Below are 15100 nucleotides of genomic sequence, written 5' to 3'. Positions count from 1 at the left end.
AAGTAGATAGGAACTGCACTGGCATACCACTTGTTTACATAGAAAAATAGCTCCCCATGAGTGTTCCAAAGATGGCCGCTGAGTGAACTGACTTGCTAAAAAGACTTTGCTTTTTCCTATCTAGCTTTAAAGATGATGTATTTAACTTATTATGTGTTAAAATACTTTCTACTATCGAAGTTTAATATGCAGAGACAACTATTAGTAAGCCATTTATAAGTAACTTTTTACTGTCTTTCTGTGGCACTTTGAAAACACTTAGACCCACTTAGACCAACACCAACAACGTTACTCAACCAATGGCATGATTTGGGCTTGGGACTATCTCTTTGTTTGATCAACGGCAGACGGGGGTGTATTCAGAAAGTTTTGAAAACAATGGTTATTTTTGCAATTCTGTTTGGTGGAGCTAGTGTCGCAGGAATTACATAAGGTTTAAATAAAATCAACACAAGCACACTTTTCAATCAGAACATTTCACACAAAAGAAGATTATTATGCACTATATTACTGTAAAACTGTTCAAAGTTAAGACAAAGTCGAAAGTCATATCCAAAGTTGAAAATAAGATTTTTTTTTCTGTACCTTACAATTGTCGCCTTTTAGATTGTATGATGACATCCCAGTGAGATGTTTGGCTAAAGTCAACAGAGACTTCGCAACATCAACTGTTATTTATATTAGACTGTATGATATACATTTTAGCTAAGGGGGTATTTACACAAGCTATGTATCAAATGACACAAATGTAATTTCTAAATGTAATTTCATCCCAAATGGTACTGTAAAACAGTTAAAGAATGGGCAAGGAGGAGGCGAGAACCGGCTTGACGATATAAATCATAGTTTAATGGAAAACTTAAAAGACAACACAAACACACATGACGGACATGCCCATAATTCTCTCTCTCTCGAACCATCGTCACCGGCCGCCTTTATCCCTCGCGCGCCTCATCAGGCCGATTGGGGACCGGGCGCGCGATATTCTGATCAGCCGCGCCCCCCCTCCGCTCCACAGGTACACTTAACATTTTTACTACACGGAAGCATTCGCCGTTGAACAGCTGACGGAAGTGATGTTTCAAACCAAAGCGTTGTGCTGCCGCTAGCTTTAGCGCGTTATCCACCCTCAGTTCAACAATTATATCTCGATAATATACTGTACATATTCACACAGCATGGTATGATGGTAACGCATTTAACTCACGTTTGTAAGGTCTTCATAGAAGTTTCACTAGTTGTCATATTCTCTATCATTTACAATTGTTTTGCCTGGCTGCCATTGCTGCCGGTAACTCCGCTCCTTCCGCTATGTACGGCAAGCCAAGTGTGCAGAGTGCACGAAGTGTCCAATGTTCCACACATGTTCCACACATACTACTCGTAATACTTACACTTCAAAATGTCTTATAAAATAGTTTTTTGTTCACTTCATGCGTTTAATGCCCTCCAAGATGGATTCAAGATGGATATAAATCCAATCTCTCAAACCACCTCCAGAAGTGGTTTGAGACGCAATCCTTTCGAAACACTGTCAAGTGTACAGTAAATGGATCTGGCTGTTCAAGCCACATATTTAAACTTTACTCCACCCAAACAGTGCTACGGCAGCCTTTGGACATTTTTGAATTAACATTTTATGACACCAATCCTTGTTCGTTCTGATGTCCCTATTTACATACTGTACAAACACAAGCAAGCTTGTGCTCGAGTGTGGCCAATGTTTTGATGCATCATATCTTCTTACCCAGGGCCATGTTGCTGTATGATATATGTGAAGTATTCTGACCACACACATAATCCTGCTGATAACTCTCTCACTTCCTGTTTCGGAGAGCATCGGCATTGTGTCACACTTCTCAGCCAGCTCTCCTGACACACTGTGAATATTTCAAGTGTTATGAAACATGAAAACTGTGAATGTTTGAGGCCAGATGGGCATTTTGGTATAATGCAAAGAGTTTGTATCAAGGCTCGCTTTTGGCTCCACGCCAGAGTCCGAACTCTGCGATTCGTTTTGCAGCCTGTTATCTCTGTATCCTTCCCAGCCTGCACTTTGCAGCGACTGGTTCTCTCCTCACAGCTATAAAAAGCATCCATTATGGCTAATACTGGCTGATTGCTTGACATTTCTCAAGTGTAGAGACAGACATCTGAATTGCTGAATATACGTGTGCTGTGGGTTTGTTCGCTCTGGCTGGGGACATCGCTGTCTGTCACAGTTCAATTCCACTTCATATGCTGTGATGGGTGATCAGAGAAGAGAGATTTACTCTGAATCGCAGTGCTCCTCAGGAGGCCCACAGATAAACTGTGTGTGTGTTTGTTCCTACTGAAACTCCCAAACTCCCGTTGTGTGCATGTTTGTGTTTTTTTGTGGCTCTATTTCAAAAACTGGGAGGACACATTAAAGACCAAATGTCCTTGGGTTTTTATAGAGAACTTCCTCACACCTTTTTTTGTTCCACAGAAAAAAAAAAAAGGTTGTTTGGGTTTGTAGCACAGGAGGGTAAATGATGACATACTTTATATTTTTGGGTGAACTATACTTTTAATGCCCTTTTGAAACGGGAAATCTGGAAAGGACATATCAAAGAGCTCTTTAACCTTTATTAAATAGCCAATAGGATTTAATTGTTGCAGGCATCAACCATGATTTGCTACTGGCTGGTTGGCTGAAAGGGAGGGACATTTTCACACTAGAGGGCATTTCATTGGATGGAAATCTGTGTAGTGCAGGATGAGTTATCAATATTTTTTGTCCATTTTCTTAGTGAAAAAGACTGTAAATTGTAAATGTGAATTTTAAAAGTATTTATGTTAAAATCTCATAAAAGGAAATGTTGTCAACGTTTAGGAGTACACAAGCATATAAATGGCTTCAAAACAAACACACATGGACTAAAGCAAATTCTTTCTAGCAAGTCAGTCCTCTGTCGGCCATCTTTGGAACCCTCCCGGGAGGCTATTTTCAGTCATGACAGTGCATCTCCTGTCTACTTGAATGGGGGAACACCGAAATCTCAAAAACAGTTGGTCAATATTACTATAAAAGGACATATTTCAAATCAGCAGTAAAATCTGACAACACTGGTATCGTAAATTGTGCTTCTTTACCTCAGATAACACTATAAAACGTAATTTTCCCAGCTTTATAGCTAAAGTGTATGCACATTCTCAAGATGATTGACAGGGGATGTCTATATCTAAAAAAGATTGGCTCTTATATCTAAGGCAGGACATGCATCCTACATCCATTGACCATTGGGTGTTAGAGCTTCTTGGTTGGGCATTCCAATTTCTCCCATTCATTTAAATAGAAGTGGCCTGTTTCTGCTAAATTGTCTCTGACTAAAGGCCACAAAAAAAATATTTTATTTAGAAAGAAGCAAGCATAATTAAAGCATGAATTATGCTGCCTTCTAAGATACCTAATTTAGGTGAAATTCAAAGGCAGCATGTATTTTTGGTAGAGAAGGGAATCCAAGAATGGACTGTGTCAAATCCAAAACTTTTTAGCCTCAGACGGAGCACTTGCTTTGAAATTAATGGGAGAAATTAAAACATCCAAGATGGCGGATGTATAATAGAAAGTCCTGCCTTACAGGTATAAGAGCCATTCACTTTTTAGAAACAGACATCGCCTGTCAGTCAACTCAAGAATGTGCATGCGCTTTAGACCAAATTGCATTTTTTTTGCATGTTCTTAGCTAAAGAAGCACAAGTTACAATACCATCATTGTGAGATCTCACTGCTGATTTGAAATATGTTGTTTGATCATAATCTTGACTAACTGTTTTGATGATGTCGGTCATTCTCCATTAGTAGATTGGAGAAGTATTTTAATGTCACTCATATCCATGGCTGCTGAGTGGACTGAGTTGCCTTGGAAGGGACTATCTAGGAAGATATCTGATGACGCAAGATTTTTATTATAAAAATATTGCATTCAATACTAAAAAGTATCAGTAAATATAGTTCATTCTAATGTAAATTGTATTTTTGTGCTGTTATCATCATGCTAACTGCAAAATAGCAGCAAATCATATTTTAACTTGCTAACATAAAACTCAGTTAGAATCAATTCTGGTCCAAGTCTCCCATGCAGAGCACTGTTTGTATGCTGCCTATTTAGATTGTTACAAATTAGTCACTTACAGTATGAGTTTCCATCTCAGTTAGGATGTTGCCTTAGAGGGCTGCTGGCTTTTTAGGCAGTAGACTGTGAGGCAACTCACTTGGTTTTGGAACAGAACCTGTGCATCTCTAAGTGCGAGTTATCTCTGATGCCTTGCGGAGAGCAGATGCTTCTCGATGCTGGAGATCACAAAGCCCCCAGAAGCCGGATGCTTTCTAAAAGGCTCAGGAAGTGGTATCTTCCATGGGTGCTGATTGGCTGGCAATGATAGACATGCCTTCCCCTCCTACAGCCCATTTACTCCACTTCCGCACACTCTCACGCCCTTGTTGTCCGAGCATCTGACGGATCTGGAACTAATCAAACAAACACCCTGTATCCAATCCCTCTAAACATGACTCCCCCTCGTGTGGCAGACCTCACACGGAGCTCACTTGGCCCCTCTGTGCCAATGCCACAGGGATATTATGAGTAAACGGGTAGTCTGATGCGGGATGACCCCTCCCTTGTGTGGTTTGGTGTCTGATCCACTTTACTTCAACCTGGCTTTGATTTTGGCAAGCTTGGCATTCCGAGACTTCCTCCCACTTTCACTTTAAATGTTTTAAAATGCTAGAATTTATCTAGAATCCCCATGTGAAGCAACAGACTCTTTTGATTAAGCACACCATGGTATATTACAGGAATCATGGTGTATAGCTCAGTTAGTGCAGATGGATCTCACCACCCAATCGGCTTTGCCCATCTGAGCCCAACGGCCCAATAGAATCCCTGCACTGATGAATATTTTAGCATAAATACTTCTGCATAATTTAAGCGCCATGCAAAAACACAAACTCTTGGATGCCAAAGTGCTGTAGAGGTTTATTCCTCCAGAAGTGTCTCCAAGAATCCTGAACATCAAACACGTGACATAGAACAAGGCCCGCTCATCCTTGCTGGGATTCAGTCCTGCAATAGGGGAACTGGTGTACATGTTTAATTGGATCTTGTTGGCGTTATGGATTCTGGATGCCCTCCTTAGTGTAAGCTTTGCTCATCTGCATTTCTGTGTGAATTCATCTGCATGAATAATGCTTACTGCTGCAGTATCACCACACAGAGACATACATAAATACATGCATACACTCATACTTGCAATTTATGATTATATTCTCTTTTGGTTACCTTCTGCATATTGGAATACAGATTATACAACCACCCAAGCACTGGAGTGATACTAGAATCATAACCCAGGTTGAGCTCAATTTTGCGCTAAAATAAAATACTTGTTGCTCAGGTGGGACCGTATATCAAATGAATGTACTATGAATCTGCTAAATAAAAAAATAATAAATGAAATAAAATAAAAACCTCTACTTCTAAAGATTAATATAGTAATGAAATTACTGTCAGTTTCCCATAAAACTAGAGTTAAAGGGTTATTTCACCCAAAAATGAAAATTCTCTCATCATTTACTCACCCTTATGCCATCCCAGATGTGTATGACTTTCTTCATCTGCTGAACACAAATGAAGATTTTTAGAAGAATATCTCAGCTCTGTAGGTCCATACAATGTAAGTGAATGGGTGTCAAAAAATTTGAAGCTCCAAAATCCACATAAGGGCAACATAAAATTACTCCAAATGATTCTGGTGGTTAAATCCATGTCTTCTGAAGCGATATGATAGGTGTGGGTGAGAAACAGATAAATATTTAAGTCCCTTTTGGTGATTCACTGTCTTCTTGCATATTGCCCCCTACTGGGCAGGGAGGATAATTTATGATAAAAAATTACTTAAACATTGATCTGTTTCTCACCCACACCTATCTGTAGGAACACATGAAATTAACCACTGGAGTCATATGAACTACTTTTGTGGATTTTGGAGCTTAAAACTTCCATTGAATGGACCTACGTAGCTTAAATATTCTTCTAAAAATCATTATTTGTGTTCTTTAGAAGAAAGAGAGTCATACACATCTCAGATGCCAGGAGGGTGAGTAAATCATTTTTGGGTGAACTACAATCTCTATGAACTCCTCCACACAAGATCTGCCTTTTTATTTAGAGGTAAGGTATTTTTTTATTGAAATAATTTCAAACCCTTCACTCAGGTATTTCAACTTATTTCAGGGAGTGATGAAAATGTGCCTTAAATAAAAATATTTAATAATATTGTATGACTAATTGTGTGTGAAATATTAATTTACGTATAGACAAATTTATTTGAGTCCAGGAAACTCCGAAAACAGCAACCACAAATATCTGAAACCAACCATTACAATTACAATTATTTTCATTTTCTATAGATGTTTCATTCTACAGTAAAGTAATCCATATAACCCCCCACACTCACAGAAAATGCTGTGCTAATGCAAATCATTTGCCATGTTATTAATATATGTAGTGCTAATTGTACGTCTAAGATCTAACCCTTGAAGAACTGCCGTAGATCTCTGTGTGGGATTCAGTGCCTGACCGCTGTTCAGTGTCATATGTTCATTTTCACAGCACACCTTTAATTTATTCAGCATTAAGCCGCAGATTCTAACATTCTCTCTTGCTCTCTCCTCCGTCTGTATGTGTGTTTAGGTGTCTTTCCTGTGTGACCAGTTCATTCCGCTGTCACTGGTGTAAGTACAGAAACCTCTGTACCCACGACCCCTCCAGCTGCTCCTTTCAGGAGGGACGCGTCAACGCTTCTGAGGTACACATACACACACACACACACACACACACACACACATACACACATACACATGTTGACCTACCTATCAATATGAGGACTTTCCATAGGCATAATGATTTTTATACTGTACAAACTATAGATTCTATCCACTAAACCTAACCCTCACAGAAAGCTCTCTGCATTTTTACATTTTCAAAAAAACATTGTTTAATGTTTTTAAGCTATTTAAATTATGGGGACACTAGAAATGTCCTCATAAACCACATTGATAGCATAATACCCTTGTAATTACCAGTTTGTAACCTACATTTTTTTTCCTTTTAAACCACATAAACGTGGTTTACACACACGCACAAAAGGCTGTGTGGATGGTAGAGTCTCTCGGTAGCAAATCTACAGGATCACAAACCTCTCGGGAGCTGCTTCCAATAATAGATGCACAGAAAGTGTGTGTGAAACCAAGGGCCATCTCTCTAGAGAGTTTGTGTGTTTGTGAGTGCATGTTTGCAGGTGTTCAGCTGATCAGTGTGCTATATTACACCCTGTCAGGTGGTAAACACCCTTGCTCACCCTCTCATAGTGAGCAATTAGCAGTCAATATTCTGCTGTCTCAAAATACACATAGACTTCCCACTTACTCACACACAGTCATATGCATGAAATAAATACACACAAACACCCAGTGTGTATGTGCATTTGCATATTTGTGTGTTGTATATGTTGAAATGTATGCTTGTTTGTACTTTACGTGTGTGTGTGTGTGTGTGTGTGTGTGTGTGTGTGTGTGTGTGTGTGCGCGCGTGTGTGTGTGTGTGTGTGTGTGTGTGTGTGTGTGTGTGTGTGTGGCTTACCTACCCATACTTTAAGGAGGAAATTACTGAAAAAGTTAACTAGAAGTTAGCTAAATCAAATAGTACGTTTGTGGACATCTTCAAATGGAAAAGTGACTCTTAAATAAAGTAAATAAATAAATAAAATTACCAAACATTTTTTCAAGAAGTTATGTTATGCTGTTACATTATGATCCAGCACTCTTGTTTTTTATTAATAAGATTTTAAATGTGCATTTTGTTGTTGTGATAGTGGCTTACAAAAATCCTTCTTTTAGTGGTAGGTTTGGATTAAGGTTAGGCCCGAAAAATTGTCTTTGCATGTACATGAATGCAAATGCTTGCTAGTGTGGTGCAGGCCTTATATTTAATTATTAATTATATTATAATGATTATATTAGGCCTTATTCTATGTCTCCATTTAGCCCGGTAAATTTGTGTAGTGTACATTTGTATGTGTGCAATTGGGGTATTTGAGAGACACTAGGGACCCCACACAAACACACTGAGTTTCAGTGTGTGTGTGTGTGTTTATGGGTTGTGAAGTGTGTGTATTTGTATGTATACTGACTTTTTTGTAAGAATTCATGAATTCACCTGTCAAGTACTCTACTGAGTATACTTGGAGGGCATTTTGGTTTACATGCCCATGTTATGGGTGGGTTAATATCTAAATGTAATTTGTGGGTAGTTTTGTTTGTGTCTGAAGTGACAACCGCTCACCTCTCGCTCCCTTCAGGACTGTCCTCAGCTTGTCCGCTCTGAAGAGATTCTGATCCCGGCAGGGGAGGTGAAGCCAATCACCTTGAAAGCCCGGAATCTTCCGCAGCCTCAATCGGGTCAGCGCGGGTACGAGTGTGTGTTACACATACAAGGAGTCAGTCACAGGGTCACCGCGCTCAGGTTCAACAGTTCCAGCGTTCAGTGCCAGAACAGCTCGGTAGGTCACACATGCATATACACATGCACACATAAATTATAATACAGGTGTATGTGTTTAGGTTTGCATATGAACACTTTGGAAATAAATATCGCACTTGAACTAAAAACTAAAAAGTAAAACGCAAGTGAAGATAAAGGTGGTAGGAGCTCAATGTCCAAGCTGTAGAAAATAGCAGTCTTGAAAATGTTCCAGTCTTGAATGATGATGCAAGTGTGGAGCAACTCGATAAGATCCTCTCTATCTATGTCTCTGTACCTCTCACTCATGTTTCCTTCTTCGCTCCCTTGTTCACTCTGTCATTCCTTCATTCGCTCCTTGCTGCATGTTTCAATCAATAATAGAAACCAAAAACACAATTCAATAAAAAATATCATAAACTTTTGATTATGACAGCGTTTTCTAATGTTGTAACTCTCTCTGCAGTATCTGTACGAAGGGATGAGAATTAGTGAGCTGCCGGTGGATTTTTCGGTGGTCTGGAATGGAAACTTCATTATAGATAATCCTGAGAACATCAAAGGTATCCCACAAACACTGCCTCCTGTCAAATGGTGTGTTTATTTAAGCAGAACCAGCATGTAAACACACAGAATGAGTCACTGTGCTTTTCATCTTAACTGGTTACTATTGACTTTAGTCAGCATAGATGGCATAATTAATTAGAAGGGAACGTAAACAAGGATGTGCAGTCCGTTTAACATGTGATACTGTTATTTACCTGAAAATGAGTTCCTCGATCATGTCCATGTTTCACAACCCATGTTTTTTCAGATTTTTTTGGTCTACTGGAAATTTGTGGAATGAGTATTTTCAGTGTTTTATCGCCTCGCTTGCATGAGTGACACCAAAATACAACTCAACATAATGAACAAACAATACTTGCCTCAAAGCCTTGTATTCGTTAAATGAATTTGTCAGGTGTGATGTGTCTAATACTGCCTGTGTTTGAGAGGATCTGACCAAAGAAAATGCAACTTCCATGTTTTTAGAAAAATAACAAACAGTGAATATGAAGCCTGAAGGCCTGTGTATACTTACTTTTTCCGTGTTCCGGATCGTATCGCGCCAAGTCGACCGTGTTGACTTTCAAAGTATACTCTTTTGACTGTGAGCGAATATGAATGCGTTCAATACATGAGCAGTATGACTGCTTTCACAATAGTCTTTTATCACAGTTAGCTGCAGTCGTGCTATTGATGCGCACTGCAGACGAGGATTCTCTGTGTGTTGAGCCACATTGCTTGGACAGTCCGTGCAGACTAATGACAAAATGTGCGTCACGCATACTGTACGCTTTGCAAGTAGCAACATGGACAACTGAAGTACATGTTGACCTCAAGGTAAAATTTGCTAATCTTAGCAAAGTGTTTATGCTAATCTGCACAGTTAAAACTGCACAGTTTTTTATGCTAATCATGGTTTCATCAGCCTATTACCTTGAAATGTTTATAGTCAATAGTTTAACTAAACCATCAGCTAGGTCAGCCCAAATGTTTATTCAATATAAAAACTAGCAACAGCAGGCTTTACACCAACATTTGTATTTTTGCCTTTTTATAATGTAATGAGGGAAAAAAATTTACCAACCCGAGCTAATTTTCATTAACTCTTTCCCCGCCAGCGTTTTTAAAAAAAAGTTGCCAGCCACCGCCAGGGTTTTTGACGATTTTCGCTAAACTTTAATGGCCCGCAGAATATTTTCTTCCATGAATATATGAAGATGCTATATATCACAATAAAGATCTGAGCCTCTGCTTTTAGGCAAAAAAAAAAAAAAAAAACGATTTTATTTTATCTTCATTTATTCTTTTTTTATTGCGACTTGAACAGAGGTCGGTTTTGTCAAAAAACAACATTTCAGACAAAAAGCTGATAAAAAGGCATGTTTATGTCTGATATTTTGAGCTTCTCATACTCCACTTCTTCATGTTTGAGATGATCGCAGTCTGTTTCTTTGATCAAAGAGTTGCGTACTCTTTCAAAACATGTGGAGGGGTCTTCCTTACCGTATAACACCTAAAACACGGAAACCCAGAAAATTCTGTTTTTGGCGGGGAAGCGTTTTTTCATAAAACACGGAAAATTCCGTGTTTGGCGGGGAAAGAGTTAATTAACTCTAGAATCATTAGTCTCTGCACTCTAAAGACCAAATCATTAATCTCAGTGTCAATCAGCCATTAGTTCACTTTTATTGACAACAACTTTTTGTGTTGGTTGACATCATGAGTGACTGTGTCCACCTGTATCCCACAGTGCACCTGTATAAGTGTGGCGCTCAGAGGGACAGCTGTGGTGTGTGTTTGAAGGCCGAGAGGAAGTTCCAGTGCGGCTGGTGCAGTATGGAGGGCCGCTGTACCCTACGCCAGCACTGCCCCATGTCCAACCCGTACACCAGCCGTTGGCTACACCTCGCCAGCACAAATGTGAAGTGCACCAACCCCCGCATCACAGAGGTGGGTCACACAGACACATACTGTGCACACACACTCACAGTCAATAAAAAGCACATCAAACTAGCGCTCAACAGGAAAGACTCCGACTTAAGAATGAAACCGTATCAATATATGTGCCTGTCTGTCCATCTGTGTAACTGACTGTCTGGCTTTGTTTCTTTGTCACAAATGATTTCATTTGGGTCATAACCCATATGGATATGATGCTGAAAATTAAATTAGCTTATTATATAATCTACCTGCAATGTGTAAGATATGTTGGTAACACTTTACAATAAGGCTCTATTTGTTAACATTAGTAAATGCACTTGGAACCATTAACTAACATTGAACAATATTTCATTACAGCATTTTTTTTTTTGTCTTAGTTGATGATAATTTATCAGCATACTATTGTTCGTTATAGTGCATGTTTGTACTGCATTAACTAATGCTAGCATATACAACTGTTAATTTAGAACATCTATAGGTAGTGTTGAACTTAACATTAACAAAGGTCAGTTAGTGCTGTAAAAGTATTGTTAAATGTCAGTTCAAATTATGTTAACGAATACAACCACACTGTAAAATGTTACAGAAATGTTTGTGGTTATAAATTTAAATACAAAACTCACTGACTTAAGACTATGTTTGGGCAACCAGTCAGGGCCATAGCTAGAGGGGTGAAAGGTGGTAATTATTCTATGGGCCCACAGATCCAGTGGGGCCCCACAACAAATTCTAAACTGTATTTTTTCATTGGAAAGGGGTCCAAAGCAATTTACAGTCAGCAATTTATCACTCAGAAACATCAACACACATTCATACAGATCTGTCTGAGCTCTTTATTGATGTTGCTATTCATTGACTCTGAGAGAAACGTGAGCTGTGCGTATATCGTGAAGAACACCTCTCTATCTCAGCTTCCCTGCCACTCTCTCGTCATCAGTCGTATTCACTCTAGCTGCCAACATTTAGTTGTAATTAACACAATGTTGGAGCATTGATGGCATACTGTGAGGTGTGTGTGTGTGTATGTATGTATGTGTGTCTGCTGGGAGACTGTGAAAGACACGGTGTTTAATTAGTTTAGGTAATGCACCGGTGCCCTGTGTTTAAAGAGCCTGCCCACTGATTTGCATAGCTGTTTGCAGCCTGCATTTCACAAGCTACGGCCCTACGTGCACACAAACATATTACAAAGTAAGGGTTATGGCTTCCTGTTTTCTGTTTTCATTTAGATTGAATGGGCTGTTGAGATTAAGGACTTCATTAAGAGGAGTTAGGCCTCTATTTTTGAGTTTGTGATCAATAATATGTCTGTTCAGAGCAGCTGTAGTGTATTTAAAGGGATAGTTCACCCAAAAATGGAAATTTGCTCGTCATTTACTCAACCTCATGATATTTCAGCTGTGTATGACTTTCTTTTCTTCAGATTTTCAGCATCTGAAGAAAAATAGAAAAATATCTTGGCTCAGTAGGTCCTTAAAATTCAAGTGAATGGAGATTTCTTTTTTAACGCTCCAAATATCACAGACAGTTAGCATAATCGTCATACATATGACTCTAGCGTTTAATGTCTTCTAAAGCGACACGATTGCCGTGGTCTGACCTGTGGTTATGGCCTTACCACTACAAATGCCACAGTTAAAAAATGGAAGAGCAATGGTAAACTTGAATGAATGACAAGTTAGAGTAGTTAAGGGGTTTGAAATCTGGACTTCCATGGACCAATTCACAAATTATTGACAAAGTTTTCCTCATGTTCTGTCCTGCTCCTTTTCTAACTGGTCATGTTTGCCTTCAGATATTCTAAAGGTGACTATGTCCTGCTGAACTCATATCATTCTTGTTCAAATGAAATGCCCAAACAAATGCTTGCAGTTACAGTCTCGGGTTACTTTTATCACTTTTTGTGGAGTGGGGGTAAATTTGGCTAGTAAAAATGCTGAGTAGCTTGTGACTTTGGAGTCAAAAAGTTAATGTCAAGCCCTGGTTGGAACTGGTCAACCAGCTACACAAAACGAAGACCAAACCAAGGTCATGTACACACACCCACTTAACAGTATGTGTGTACATGTGAGCACACACACATACGTTTGCTAAGAATACATTACAACAAACTGGAACAGTCCCTTCAAAGCAAATTAGAAAGAATATTTTCAATTCATCCATTTTTTATGTATTACCTTTATATTGTTCATTTCAATTTTTTCCTCTCGTTCTCACACATGCACATACACGTAAGAATTTCCCCTAGAGCTAGCGTTTCCATGAGTGCCTTTAATTTTTATTTAGTTATGTTGTTACTTTTCATCTTTGGCCTAAAACAGACATTCGTAAGCTGATTTGTGCAAATACATAGACATTAACAAGATCTGCCTACAAGAAAATGGCAGTCATGAATGATTAAGACTTCTAGTAAGCAGCACTCTATCCCTCCTCTAAATGCTTATTAATATTAATGTGGTTTAAGCCCTCAGTGAAAACCGAGGATGAGGCATCAAATGAATCTGGGATAAAGTCAGGCTCTTGAAGATAGTCTAGAAATTGCTCTTTGCTTCAGATGGTCTTTGAGTTGCTCTTTAGTGGAAAGGTTTGTGTCGGTTCGTGCTCCGATCAACAGATCATGGATCATCCTTAAAACTATAGAAATAAAGACTTTTATGCAATTTTATATAAATGCAGATTTTTTGTAGTTGTGATTGAGTGCCTGTGATTGAGTGAATATGTATACACATACTGTATATTACATTAAACTTATATAATATATATATATATATATATATATATATATATATATATATAGTTATAGACTCATCCTCATGCCATCCAAGATTGAAGTTTTGAATTTACCAAAACACCAAACAAATAAATAAAAAAAGGTCTTTAGAAGTGATATGATGAGAAACGTGGGTGAGAAACAGATAAATATTTAAGTCCTTTATTACTATCAATCTCTACTTTCACTTTCACATTCTTCTTCTTTTGTTTGCCGGTTCACATTCTACATATATATTGCCACCTACTGGGCAGGGAGGAGAACTTATTGGAAAAAAGAACTTAAATTTTAATCTGTTTCTCGGACGGATGGACAGACAGACAGATGAATAGATCGATTATAATAGACTATTATAAAGTTTGATATTATATATATAGTTTGTCACTTTTTTATATATTTATTTCCATATTGATTCATATTCATTGGAAAAATTAAGAAAGTAAATAAAACCTGTAAACACTTGCGTTTTTTCCAGGAGTCTGCCGTATTACACACCCATCTCCCGCCCCCTCCCGTTTTGTTATTTCTTCCGGGGGAACTCCCATAATTTGTATGGCCCAAACCTCGTTATATGAATAATAACATCAATATATTATTCCAAGGTTGTCCAGTTGTAGATCTTGTATGAAACGCATCCTACTCACACAATCGACACATGATACAAATTTCAACCCATTTGTGACCTCAACCGGGCAACCCAGTTGAGCTGTTGATATCTGCACAGGTAGAAGATGTGGGAAGTTGAATTAAGCATCACTGGTAGATGGGAGGACTCAGCTGGTGCTCCGGCGAAAACAAAATATATACATGGAAATTTAACAACAGCTGGATGGAAGAATTTAATTTCATATCTCGAAGACCTATCAACAATACCCACGCCTTTTGCAAAGTGTGTCGCACTGATTTTAATAATGGTGGGAAAAATGACATTACTGACCACATTAAATCACAATGGCACACTTTGTATGTATTTAGCCCCCCACCAGATATTGGTACACAAATGTTGCAAGTGACAAACTATATGGTCTTCATTATAGTGGTTTTGAAAAATCCATTGTAGAGAGTCGATCTCTCTTGCAAAGTACTGCAAAACCTTATTGCTTAACACCAGCACATTCTAAGTCCAAATGGGGATGTATTTTCTGTCCTTGGAGAGTTTTCACGCTCTCCTTTGCTGTGTATAATTAGGAAGCTGTAATGAAAGTGTTCAGAAGCAAGAGGAAAAGGTGTGATTGTAGTCTTCTCAGCTGATTTAAGCACGTCCCAAATTCACACTGAGATGCAATTTATGGACTTTATA

The 15100-nt window shown here is 38.6% G+C and overlaps 1 protein-coding gene across 1 annotated transcript in view; it reads left to right on the top strand.

Moving 5' to 3' along the window:
- The window catches only part of LOC127628389 (plexin-A2-like), a 212101-nt gene that overhangs the window by 113011 nt on the left and 83990 nt on the right, over positions 1 to 15100 (top strand). The window contains exons 8-11 of the mRNA XM_052105112.1: positions 6717 to 6831; positions 8383 to 8583; positions 9010 to 9106; positions 10840 to 11039. Of these exons, the coding sequence (XP_051961072.1) occupies positions 6717 to 6831; positions 8383 to 8583; positions 9010 to 9106; positions 10840 to 11039 (613 nt within the window). The remainder of the gene's footprint in view (positions 1 to 6716; positions 6832 to 8382; positions 8584 to 9009; positions 9107 to 10839; positions 11040 to 15100) is intronic.

The sequence above is a fragment of the Xyrauchen texanus genome, chromosome 35 (genome assembly GCF_025860055.1).
Source record: "Xyrauchen texanus isolate HMW12.3.18 chromosome 35, RBS_HiC_50CHRs, whole genome shotgun sequence".
NCBI classification, from domain to species: Eukaryota; Metazoa; Chordata; class Actinopteri; order Cypriniformes; family Catostomidae; genus Xyrauchen; species Xyrauchen texanus.
The sequence above is the reverse complement of the archived record's forward strand: the minus strand, read 5'-3'. Positions and strand labels throughout refer to the sequence as shown.